Below are 12186 nucleotides of genomic sequence, written 5' to 3' on the forward strand. Positions count from 1 at the left end.
TGCAGGGCCCTCCTGACCGGGCCCCAGTGCCCCTCAGCACATCGGGTGCCCCTCCCCCACCACACCTGGCACCCCACACAGCTGCTCCTCCGGCTTAACATCTGCCTCCCCCACCCAGCTGCCGGCAGCACAGGGCAGGACCCGGGTCTGGCTCCCTGGCTGCATCCTCCATGCCCAGACACTAAAAATGTCCATTGAATGAATGAGTGAGCAGAAAGAGACCTCATAACTTTACAAAGGAGAACACTGAGGCCGTGCAGAAGGACATGAACTCCCAGGCTGCCCTGCAGGTCAGGGGTAAAGTGAAAAATGATACAATAAAAGAAGTCATGGAGCGCCTGACTGGCTCAGTTGATTGAGACCTTCAGCTCAGGTCATGATCTCAGGGTCCTGGGACTGAGCCCCACATCAGACTCCTGGCCCAGCACGGAGTCTGCTTCTCCATCTCCCTCTCCCTCTGCCTCTACCCCAACTCATGATTTCTCTGTCTCTCAAATAAATAAATAAAATCTTTAAAAAAAAAAACAAAAAAAAGGTCACAGGGCAGCCTCAGTCAGTGGACCGTGCAACTCTTAATCTTGGGGTTGTGATTTGAGACCCCACATGAGGTACAGATATTGCTTAAAAATAAAATCTTTTTTTAAAAAATTAAACACTGTGAATCCTACACCCTAAGACTCAGGAGAGATTATTACTTTACTTTTTAAAGGCTCCGAGAGGTAAGCTGGTCTCCTGAAGTCATGGTTCTATAAAGGGGCAGAATCAGGATCATGATCCTACACCCCAGGGTCCAAGGGCTCAACAACCCTACCCCTCTGAGAATAATTCCCAAATTTTTTCCAAGTACCACAGAACTGTTTCCTTCAAGGATGAAAGTCAAATGGCAACCTCACCGCAGCTTCCTGCAAACCTCAGTCTGAAATTTAGAAGCACTCATAGAGCAGGGTTACCACACCGCACTCAGCCAGCAGGTGTCACCAGTCGGCACACGACCCAGGCCAGCCCCCTGCCCCTCACTGAGCTCCGAGCGCCCCTCACCATTGTTGCAGTGCCGGATGCAGTCCTGCAGGACTGCCTGCCACTTGTCCTGCTCGGCTTCTGTCATCATGCAGAAGTAGTAGTGCCGTGCAGAAGGGTGCCAGAGGATGAGCGGGAACTGCGTCGGGCACTTGAGGATGGGGGTGCTGCCCGACTTGGAGGTGATCCCTGCAGAGACAGCAGCACACTTCTTTTTCACTACATCCCCCAGAGCCCCACTTAAGGGACCTCAGAATCCCCTGGCATCTGTTTGGACCCATTCCTCAGAGCTGGCAGGGCTCTAAACTGCACGCCTGAAGCACAAGCATCACAGGGTCAGAGCCCAGAGGCTCAAAGGCTGAGTGTGACCTTCTTGGATTTCCCTTCAAATTTCGGCTGCAGAGGCCAATGTGTGGCTTAAATGTCCAAGAGGGAGGTCAGTCTCAGGGGTGGGGGACAAAAATACATAAAAGGAGATTTTTCTCTATTTTGTCCGCAGGGATATTCGAGATCCAGTGAGATAAGGGGTCCTGGGCAGGGACCGCGCCACTGTTAATAATACAATGGCAGTTCTTCTTCGAGCCCTGGCTCTGCATCCCATGTGGGGCATGGGTGCACACAGCACCTCACAGGGCCTACACAACACCCCAAGGTCAGACCCGTTGGTGCCAAGCTACTGAGAAGACACAACAAAAGCAAAGCCAGAGTCCGGGCTGGAATCTGGGAATGCTGGGGTCTAGCTGAGCTCTCAACCCCACCGGGCACATTGCTCCGGAGCCCCATCTGAGGGCACAGGCTGCCCCCCAGATCAGCCTTCTCTCCCCCTGCCACCTGGTTTCCCTGGGATCATCTGGGAGGCAGATGTGCTCCCTCAAGGCTGCTTCTGGGAGTCCCCAACAGCATGGGGTGGAAACAGGACACCTAGAAAAACTCCCCACAAATGCAGTGTTGACTCCGCAGTTTACAAAACAGGGACATCTTGCTCGCTTTCTCCAGGCATCTCACAAGGCCTCAGGGAGGCGGGAAGGGCAAAGAGCAGAACCCCACTGCACAGCTGTGACTGTAAGGCCTAGGAAGTGGGCACGCAGGTGGGAGCCAACACCGGTCCGGTCCCGTTCACTGGGCGGCCTCAGGTAAACTGCCTCTCGGCTCCCCCTCTGATGACACATGCTGCCCCTTGAGGCCTGGCCACTCTCTGCAAATGTGAGCTTGGAGCGCTTGGCTACATCCTGGGCCGAAGCAGGGCACTTTGGCCTGGGATGGGGCGGGGGGTGGGGGTCCTTTACCTGGTAAGGAGTTGCTAACGAGCTCCAGGTACTGATCCACGGAGGTGAGGATCTTGTAGCCTGCACTGTTGATGACAGCCCGGGGTGGGACCTGCCGCTCGTAGGCCTGAGAAAGGGACAAGAGAGATGGTCCCTGGGGGTTACAGCAGGGCCAAGCTTAAGCCCCATCTCCAACTCTGGCCCCAGTGCCCTCTGGGTGTTGTCTGCCTGACGCAGGGAGCAGGAGGGAAGGGGAGGAGGAAGTGAGAGAAGAGGAGGAGGAGCCCACCCCACATGGTGATTGCAGACCATCTGGTGTAGTGACCTGGGTCGCAGCTTTGAACTCAAATCGCAGCTCCACTGAGCACTGTCTGTGCGATGCAGACATTAAACTCCTTCACATCCTATGCTTTAGTTTCCTCATCTGTAAAACCAGAGCAATGACAGCTCCTGCCCCACGGGGCTGTGTAAGGACTGCGTGGCCAGATGATCCATATAACATGATGAGGTCAGGGCCTCACAGCCAGACGCAGTAAGCATTACCAGCATCACTGCCCCTCTTAGCAGCAGCCACCACTAACTGAGTGTTTATTACACACCAGACACCGTGCGAAGGGCACCGCATGCTTCCTTCCACAAAATTCTCATAAGCCCAGAGGTGAGTACCATTGCTAGCCACAAGTTCACAGCTGGTACACCGCCAACCTACGACATGAAACTGGTCTGTGCGCCTCTGGGGTCCAGAGTCTACGACCATTACCCTGAACTGCCCAGAAAATTCCTAGGTTCTGAGCTCCACACAAGTCCCCTTTGGAGGAGATTTAGGCCTGGACACGTCTTTCATACACCAGAGTGCGGAGAAAGTGGTTCTAACATAGTAGCTCATACAGCAGGGCTGCCATGCTGCACCTGGCCACTAGGTGTCACTACCCAACACATTTCTTCAGAACAGCTCAGGACCCGCAGGGCAACGGATTGGCAGCGGGAACCCAGTCATTAGTACCATCAACATCATCTGAGAATTTGTTAGAAATGCAAATTATCAGCCCTGCTCAGGCCTAGATCAAGCTGGGTAGGCCCAGCAACCCATTTCATATGCCTTCCAGGGGATTCTGATGTGTGCTATCATTTTGAGAACCATTGCCGGGGGCAACCAGGCTGCCCTCCACACTGTTTATATTTCTTTAACATTGATTTTTCTTGAATACAGGGCACTCAGGTCTGTCCTTTGCTATTTTGGAAAAATGTTTGGTAGAGGAAATTGGATCTGTGGCTCAACCGGGACGGCAGGGAGGGCCCAAGACAAAGATTAGGAACAACTGGCAGGACATCTACCCACTTGGCAGCAGGGGGATGCCAGGGGGCAGAGGAATCAGGAAGGAAAAAGATGGGACCGCCTCCCCTGAAGTAGTGGGGGAAGGGAAAGGTCAGACTCCTGTGTCAGTGGTTGGTTGTGACTGTTGATGAGCAAGGATGGGAGGGGTCAGGGAGCTGCAGGAAGCCCAGCCAGGAAGGAGGCTGGGGTGGGGGCTGGGGGGGAGGCCCAGGGACTGGAGGCCCAGGATAGACTGGAAGTAGGTAGGGGGCTAGTGGCGAGCTGCTTCCAGGGGGAGGCAAAGTGAAAGGTGACCCCCAGAGCTGGGCCCCTGGACAAATCACATGCTGTTTAGAGGGGAGCAGGTTGGGGGCGGGGGCTGTGCAGAAGGAGCAGAGCAGGAGACAGACCGACCGAGGTGGGGAAGAGGGGGGTGTTCGGTGGCTCACCACTTTGTTCTCATACAGCACCAGCCCGTAGTTGTGAGGCACGAGACTGAAGCGGTTCCGCCACTTCTTGTTGTCCTCCTGGTACTGGAAGAGGTTCCCGGAGAAGATGATGCGCTCATCCAGCGGCACCTGAGGGGGGGGTGGGTGTGAGGTCCAGCTCACCCACAGCCCAGCCGGGCAATGGGGGCCCCCAAGAAGGGGGGGCTGTTGAGCACATCCCCCTGTCCTGATCACCCTAAGTCCCCCTCTGAGGCAGGGCAGCATCTTAACCATATGGTGGATGAGGAGTGAGGCTCAGGGCACAGGGCCTTTTTCCCAAGGGCCAGCAGAGCCACAGTGATGCCAGGACTCACACCCAAGCACCAGCACTCAGGGCCCAGCCCAGACCAAGAGGCCACTACCCCTCTGTCCTGGCCCCAGAGGGCACCCTTGCTTTGGGGCAGATCTCTGGGGCCCCCGGCAGGCTGCTGTCGTGGCCACCATCAGGCCAGTGCGGTGAAGGCCCCTGGGCCTGGGAAAGTCTCTCCTGCTCTAGGCCTCTGTCACCCTCAGGGTAACAAAAACTTGGCCGAGGTGGCTCTGGAGAGCCTCCCTGGCTCTGACGGCTAATAAGATGAACTCTGCAAATTTGTGTGGGGTCGGAGGGGACCTTAGTTCGGAGGGTTCAGTGTTTGACCAGCATCCTGGCAGACTGATGACCAGTGTGGGCAGCAGAGACACGCAGACCTTCCAGCAAAGCCCGAGCCTTGACTCCACTCAGTGTGACTTTGGACCTGTCACATCACCTCTCTGGGCCTCAGTGTCCTCATCTGTAACATGAGGACAGGGTGAGCACTGACCACACCCAGGTATCCCGAAGATTCCGTGAGAGGCCACGTGCAAGGACCACGCGCACTGGGCATGCTGTCTGCTCACTCACGATACGCAGGAGCCTCCGTGAGCGCTGTGAGGACTCCTCAGTCTGTGTCGGTCTCCCAGCTCCACAGACTGACTTATTTGGGGAGGAGGAGGGGTGGCCACCCTTGAGAGCGTGTTTCCTGAGCACACCCGCACGGGGAAGTTTCAGGAAAGGAGATACAGAGGCCACAGTGGGTAGGCTTACTCCTGAATGGGTAGAGTTGCAACACCTCCTATCTGTTCTGCAATAAAAATGAGGCCTTTTGCAGAAATAAACATGTATCCCACATAATAACGGGAGAAAGTATTATTATTAAGAGTGTCTGGGCAGCCCCGGTGGCTCAGCGGTTTAGCGCCACCTTCAGCCCAGGGCGTGATCGAGTCCCACATCGGGCTCCCTGCATGGAGCCTGCTTCTCCCTCTGCCAGGGTCTCTACCTCTCTCTCTCTATGTCTCTCATGAATGAATGAATGAATGAATGAATGAATGAATGAATGAATAAAATCTTAAAAAAAAAAAAAAAAGAGCGTCTAACCCTTCCCAGCTTCCCTGCTCAGCTTCAGGGTCTGCCCCCCGCAGCTGTGAGCCTTGGTCCCAAGCTGCCTGCCCCCAGACCTTGTGTCTTCACAGGGGCCGCTTCACCCCAACAACCTCCCTACTCTTCGAAGGGAAATGCCAAAACACTCTTGGAAAATGAGGGCCCATTGTACTCAAACAATAGGACCCCGGGACGGCTTCCTACCCAGGGATAAAAATATTTACAGGAAAAGAAAATGCACACACACAGAGTGGGTCTTGCCCAAGTCACAGAGCTATGCTCGGTGGAATATCTTTAGACAGGGGCCTCTTCTCAAACCCAGCTCTGAAATCCCCATCTTGGGATCCCTGGGTGGCGCAGCAGTTTGGCGCCTGCCTTTGGCCCAGGGCGCGATCCTCGAGACCCGGGATCGGATCCCACGTCGGGCTCCCGGTGCAAGGAGCCTGCTTCTCCCTCTGCCTAAGTCTCTGCCTCTCTCTCTGTATGACTATCATAAGTAAATTAAAAAAAAAAAAAAAATGAAATCCCCATCTTTTCTAGAAAGAAAAAGCAGAGAGCTCCCCTGACACCCTGGTAAGACGCTTGCTCCCCCCAGGCCTCTGGTCTGGTCCTACCCCCTGCTTTGGGCAGGAGCCCCACCTCAGGGGCAGCGGAAAGCCCCAAGCAGGCCTTCCCAGCAGCGCCCCCAACCCACCCCCAGATCCTAGGGCAGCCCATAATGGGCGGTTGCTTGCGGGTTTAGGTTTTATTTTTAAGACTTTCAAATGGCAGAGTCATGTTTCCATTGGAAGGCCTACAGGAAATGAAACGGAACCTGACAGCTCAGGCAATGCTGCTGCGCTGGAGCCTTCGGCGGGTGGCGAACGGTCAGAGCACACACCCCAGCTCCACCGCCCCCGCCGCGGGAGCCCGGATGAGCGGCTCCATCTCTCTGAGCCACGTCGCAGGTATGGACATAAGCACGGCCCCTGAGAGCGATGCTGTGCCAGTTGGATGTGCAGTGCCCACACAGAACAACTACTCTTTTTATCATGATTTCTGGCTTTTTACGATTACTATTGTTATTGGATTATTGTTTCTATTATTTCCGATAAAAACAAATGATGTTATTAGGATGACAATTAAATGGCTATTTCTATTATCATATTATCATGATTTATCACAATGGCCAGTTTCCTGAGTAGCAAAATGGGACCAAAAATCCTTGCTTTTCGGGATTACGGGTGATTTCATTTTACTCCCCTTATTGAGGTGGCAACTTCGCGTTTTCCTACAATGGGTGTTAAAGGCATCACTAGTTGTCTCTCATGCAGAGGGACTCTCATGCCTCGTGCTGTCAGATATCGCCACTCCCTCCTGGGAAACTGGGACCTGGGGGTGCCTGTGACACTACCCGAGTGGGCACCAGCCAGACACCCAGCCCAGGCCACACCTCCGGGCACCATCTCAGCCCTCCGCTTTCACAGGGTGGGGAGGGGGCATGACACCAAGGGACCAGACCACCTTTTCTGGGCCCAAATGCAAAGCATCACAAGATGCTCAGAGGCTCTGGCATACAGCCCCAGCCTGTCTTCCACCCCAGGCAGGAATCTGGCACCTGACTTGTGTCCTGCCTCCACCATCCATAGAAGCCCCTGAAAGGCCCCGTTCTACATGCGGCTCCCTCGGTCTCATGTTCTCTCCTCCTGGCGGCAGGTCCTCGGTGGAGATGGCCCTTCTTTCAGGAAGCCCTGATGGGTCCCCAGACGAGGCCAGACCCCCCCACCCCAGTCTGAGTTCACTCAGTCATCTCCTTGATGGCACTAAGTTCATCCTGTGATGGTTTACTGTCCACCTCCCCAGTGTGTATGGGACCAGCAAGGGCGGTGCAGCCCTGCACCTGCCCTGGCTCAGTGTGTGCGCCTTTTTTCGGGGTCCTACCCGTCTTTTTCCGGGTCCCCCCCAAGAGCTGATGCCTCCAGCTGTCCCTCCCACTGAGAAGACACCAAAGGGTAACACATCCTGAAAGAAGCCTGGTCAAGGGAGCCAGTGCCTGCTCCTCTGGTCTCCCGGTGAACGGATACGTTTCCCGCCACTCGGGTTTGGGGGAGGGTGGGGGCAAGGAGGAAACCACCCCAACCCTCCCAGTCTGGGGCCTTCTGAGGCCGCTCTGCTCTGCCACCTCAGCAAGGCCCGTATCGCTCCCCTTCTGTACAATCCGGGTCCCCTTCTGCATAATTGGCATCCCATCTACACCCCCCCACCGACCCCCGTCCCCACGCTGCTCTCATTCTTCAGGCCCATCGTGGCCATTCTGAGCATCAGTTACACACAGAAACGGAGGCTCGAGAAGGGGATGCCACAGGCTACAGGTGACCCGGCAAGACGGGACTTGCACCCCTTAGTCGCCCCACCTGCTCCCCTCATTCTCTCGTGGAGCCATCTCCACAGCCCTCTGCAGGGGTCCCCACTTGTCAGGTGGGGGAACAGAGGCCTGAGGACTGACTCAGCCCAAGCCAGCAGCTACCAGGAGGCCCCGGGCCCGGTCCCCCGTGTTCTCTCCCACTGGGGCACAGCGGTCCAGCCTCCATCCCTTTATGGTTCTGTCTCGGGCCCCTGAAGCCGGCACACAGGCTGACCCGGGCAGCCCAGAGGAGGCCAACAGGACAGCGCGGGGAGGTGTGGCAAGGTGAGCGAGGGCAGCTTTGGAGCTCACCAAGCATAGAAATGAGCTGCTCAGGACCCAAGTCCCAGCACTGGGGTGGCCTGACCGACCCGGTGTGGAGCCCACCCACAGAGGGATCGGCTGAGCCAGTCCAGTTCCCCAGGGAGAAGCTAGCAGGCACTCTGAGGGGGCCACCAGCTAGGAGTAAGTAGCCTGTCAGCTGCTCCAAGGCCGCCTGCAGAAGAGGTGAGGCGGGCACCCTTCCTCCCTGTCGCCCTTCCCTCTGCCATCCCCTGGCGTTCCAGGGGGAAGAAGGTGAAGATCACCAAAAGGGAATATCCTGGACTTCCCTGGACTGACTCGGACCCCCCTGTCCCAGCCCCAGAGGAGTAGGGCTGGCTTCTCACCCCCCAGGCTCAGGCCTGGGACTGCTGGCTTCCAGCTCGACACTCACAGCCCAGCCTGTGTTCCAACATTCCCTCACCTCCTCCCCACCAGTCCCACCCCCGGCCCCACACAGAGGCCAGGCAACACTAGGAGGTGTTCCTTCCCAGGAGGCTCTGTTTGCCTCCTTCAGCCCATGCTGACCCGTGGGCTGGAGCCTACACAGCTTCCAGTCCCTCACTCAACAAACATTTTTATTTTTCACTCGACAAATATTTACTGGACAAACACCATCCTGCTAATAACAGGATAATGACAAGGCTGATGATGCTGACAGTATCAGCCAGGGCTCACCTGCGCCTTCCCTGCTCCAGGCACCCACTGACTGATTCTTTAATCCTCACAACCACTCTATACAGGTATTCTTATCCCATTTCACAGATGGGTAAACTGAGACTCCATGAGGTGAGGTGATTTGCTCGCCGGCACAAGGCCTCTAAGAGGCGCAGCCGATGGCACATGAGTGACTCAGTTGGTTAAGCATCCGACTCTTGATTTCGGCTCAGGTGGTGATCTCGGGGTCCTGAGGTTGAACCCCACGTCAGGCTCCCTGCTCAGCGGGGAGTCTGCTTCTCCCTCTCCCACTGCCCCTCTCCCAGCTCATACGTACTCCCTCAAATAAATATACAAAATCATGAATGAATGAAGAAAGAGAAAGAAAGAAAGAAAGAAAAGAAAGAAAAGAAAGAAAAGAAAGAAAAGAAAGAAAAGAAAGAAAAGAAAGAAAGAAAGAAAGAAAGAAAGAACGAACGAGCAGCCGGGCTTGAACCCAGGCCTGTCAAGATGATTCCAGAGCCCCGGCTCTACCCATGGAGGGGTGGAACCGGCAGGGAGTCCCCAGGGCGAATGAAGGGGTCTTGGCAAGGCCACCAGGCTATCTGCCAGTTCAGAAGCTAGGTGGGGTCCCTAGAGACCGTCAAGGCCACAATGGTACACTGAGGCCCAGGGGTGTGAAGCTGCTGGGCCAGGCCGCGTCAGAGCCCGCCCGGAACCGCGCTCAGCACCTCTCACCTTGCGCCAGAGCAGCTGCGACTGCGGCGCCCCCGTGGCCTCGATCTCGTGGCGCATGCTGTGGAAGAGGGCCACGCCGTACTGGTCCTCATAAAACCGGAGGAACTCCGTCAGGATCTTCCCGGTCTTCTCTGAAAGGGAAGAGCAAACCGGGCGTGAGATCGTTGTCCCCCTTACTGCCGGCGGCAGCCACGCTCCGGCGTCCTGCTCCCAAGACGGTGTGCACGAGCTCAGGGCACCGCGCCGGCCCGAGCGGCAGCTCCCTGCACCCGCCGGGTCGCCCGCACAGGAAACCGGGCAAGGGCCAAGACGCTGAGCCTCCCGGCCACCAGGCAAACCCAGGCCCGTCGGGAACCCAGAAGGCCCTTCAGGGGGTGCCCCGCGCCTGCGCAAACAATTTTAAGGACACATGTGACGCCTTCGCTCCTCTAGGCATTACCCACGGAACGGCTGGCAGAAGAGCAGGTGCACGAGTCACCCAGGCAAGCGGCCGAACTGAGCCAGGTGTGCGTGCATGGAGCCCGATTCAGGCCATACAGGTGTCCCTGGGACGGCGGGGGTGCGGGGGGGGAGGGCCTGCAGGTGCCACCAGAGGGACGGTGACCACACTCAGCCGCATAAAGAAAAGTCGGTTCCAGAATCACGTGTTGCATATCGCTTCGTTTAAAATTACTGTTTGTGCCTATAAATGATTTATGCTTGGAGACGGCGGAAAAGGTCCGGGAAGGCAGTGCTCCCACCTGTTCCGGGCGGGACCCCTGGGTGTGGCAATGGGACCGGCCAAGTGAACTGCATTTTCTGCTTTATTCACTTTTATAGGCATTTGAATTATTTTACAACCACGAGCGAGCCCTTCCACAATCAAAAAAATAAACATTCTAAAATTAACTCACCTACCAAGTTAACCACCTTTTTGCTTCCATTGGCCATTTGCTTCTCTCTGCTGCTAAAGCAGTTTCTGAACAGAGAAGGTGACTATGGTGGCCTCCAGAGCTCGCCCAGCACATGTCAGACACTCAGTCCTGGCACTGCCTGGGCATCCCTATTACAGATGAAGAAACTGAAGCCCAGGGAGGGTGGTGACCCATGACAAGGAGGCCCTCTCTTTGGGAGAGATTTCCTGGTCCTGAGAAGCTACCGCTGGAGAACCGACAGCTGTGCTGGCACACCATGCGGCTCCCCTCTCTGGGCCGCAGTTCCCTGAACGCTAAGAACATTGGACTTGATGGCAGACAGGCCCTGCCACCTCTCACAGTCCTGGATTCCAGGTTTGAAGCTCTGGGCCTTTCTCAAGGAAGGGACACCATCCCTCCTACAGCTAGTCTCTGCTTGCCAAGAGCACCCAGCTAGGACAGCATTTCATCTAATCCTCTCAAGAGCCCTGTCAGGTAGGGCTGGTGTTATTCCCATTTTTGAGAAGACCCCGAAGAAGAGCTGAGACCCAGAGAGGTTCAGTCACTGGCACAAGGTCATGGAGCCAATGGGTAGTGGAGCTCAGATGCAGTCCTGGGGCCTGCAGCTAGGAGCTGGTGGCCAGGGAAGAGGGCTGAAAGAATGTGCCACCTCCCCACCCGGGGTCTCAGGCAGGCTCGATCCCTCTACTCTCTCTTTGGAAGAGCTCGGCCCAAGGACCCCTCTCTGCAGATCCTGCCTGCGGTCCCCTTTCCTGGAATGAGGTCACGGCTGTCCAGATTCCAATCCAGGGAGAGGAAGGGGGTAACAAATGAGGAATTTGCTTTGAATGCCTATTTTTTAAAAACCATAAACAACCAGAACGCTCTCAAAGACCACGGGAATTGTTTTTGAAAAATGATGAGGCAAGATTGGGAGGAGTGGGGGGAACAGGCAAGAAGGGATAATGAATTGGAGCCAAATAGAGAAAATGGGATCAGGTAACAATAGTGAAGCTGCTGTGATTTATTACTATCAGCATAGCCACCACTTGTTGAGCGTTAACCTGAGCTGGTGGGTGGGCAAGTTCTGCATGCAGGATCCCACAGAATCTTCATGAAGGCCTCAGGGAGTCACTGCTACTGTTTTCCCATTTTAGGGATGAGGAGGCTCACAGACCAGGCAGGACTGGAGAGCCAGGGTCTCAGCCACCAGGCCAGGCAGCTTCAGCCCAGGGCTTTGTCCCGACTCTGCCCCAAGCAGCCAGACACCCAATGGGAACTCTTCCAGCAAGCAGGATCCTGAGGATCCTCCAGCCACAGCTCTGGGAGGCCTGACCCGCCCCTGCTATACTCAGCCTCAGAGCAATATTTCCAGAAGGTCCAGAATCTGCCCTGACCCTTGGGAAGCCAGGCCCAGGAGGAAGCTGCTATCCTGTGTCAGAATTCGAACCCAGGTCTGCCTAACCCACAGCATGCTCTCAGCAAAACCCAGATATTGCACCTAAGCAGGGGGTGGCTAAGTTTAGAAGTTAGAAGGTCCTAAGGCCAGACTGGGGAGGACAGGAAGGGCAAAGCTGCATCCCATCATCCCATCAGGTGTGTCAAGGCCCCGAGGCAGGAGGTGAGCTATAGGTTGGAGAGGAAGCTGGGAAGGCTGAGGAAGTGAAAGCCAGAACAAGGTGACCCAGAAGGAGCCACAAGGCAAAGATGAAG

The 12186-nt window shown here is 55.9% G+C and overlaps 1 protein-coding gene across 1 annotated transcript in view; it reads right to left on the bottom strand.

Moving 5' to 3' along the window:
* The window catches only part of NIBAN2 (niban apoptosis regulator 2), a 51530-nt gene that overhangs the window by 10235 nt on the left and 29109 nt on the right, over positions 1 to 12186 (bottom strand). The window contains exons 2-5 of the mRNA XM_077850775.1: positions 9581 to 9711; positions 4047 to 4175; positions 2304 to 2409; positions 1039 to 1206 (exon numbers count right to left, since the gene is read on the bottom strand). Coding sequence (XP_077706901.1) covers positions 1039 to 1206; positions 2304 to 2409; positions 4047 to 4175; positions 9581 to 9711 — 534 coding nt within the window. The remainder of the gene's footprint in view (positions 1 to 1038; positions 1207 to 2303; positions 2410 to 4046; positions 4176 to 9580; positions 9712 to 12186) is intronic.

This window comes from Canis aureus, chromosome 16 (genome assembly GCF_053574225.1).
Source record: "Canis aureus isolate CA01 chromosome 16, VMU_Caureus_v.1.0, whole genome shotgun sequence".
In the NCBI taxonomy this organism is placed as follows: domain Eukaryota; kingdom Metazoa; phylum Chordata; class Mammalia; order Carnivora; family Canidae; genus Canis; species Canis aureus.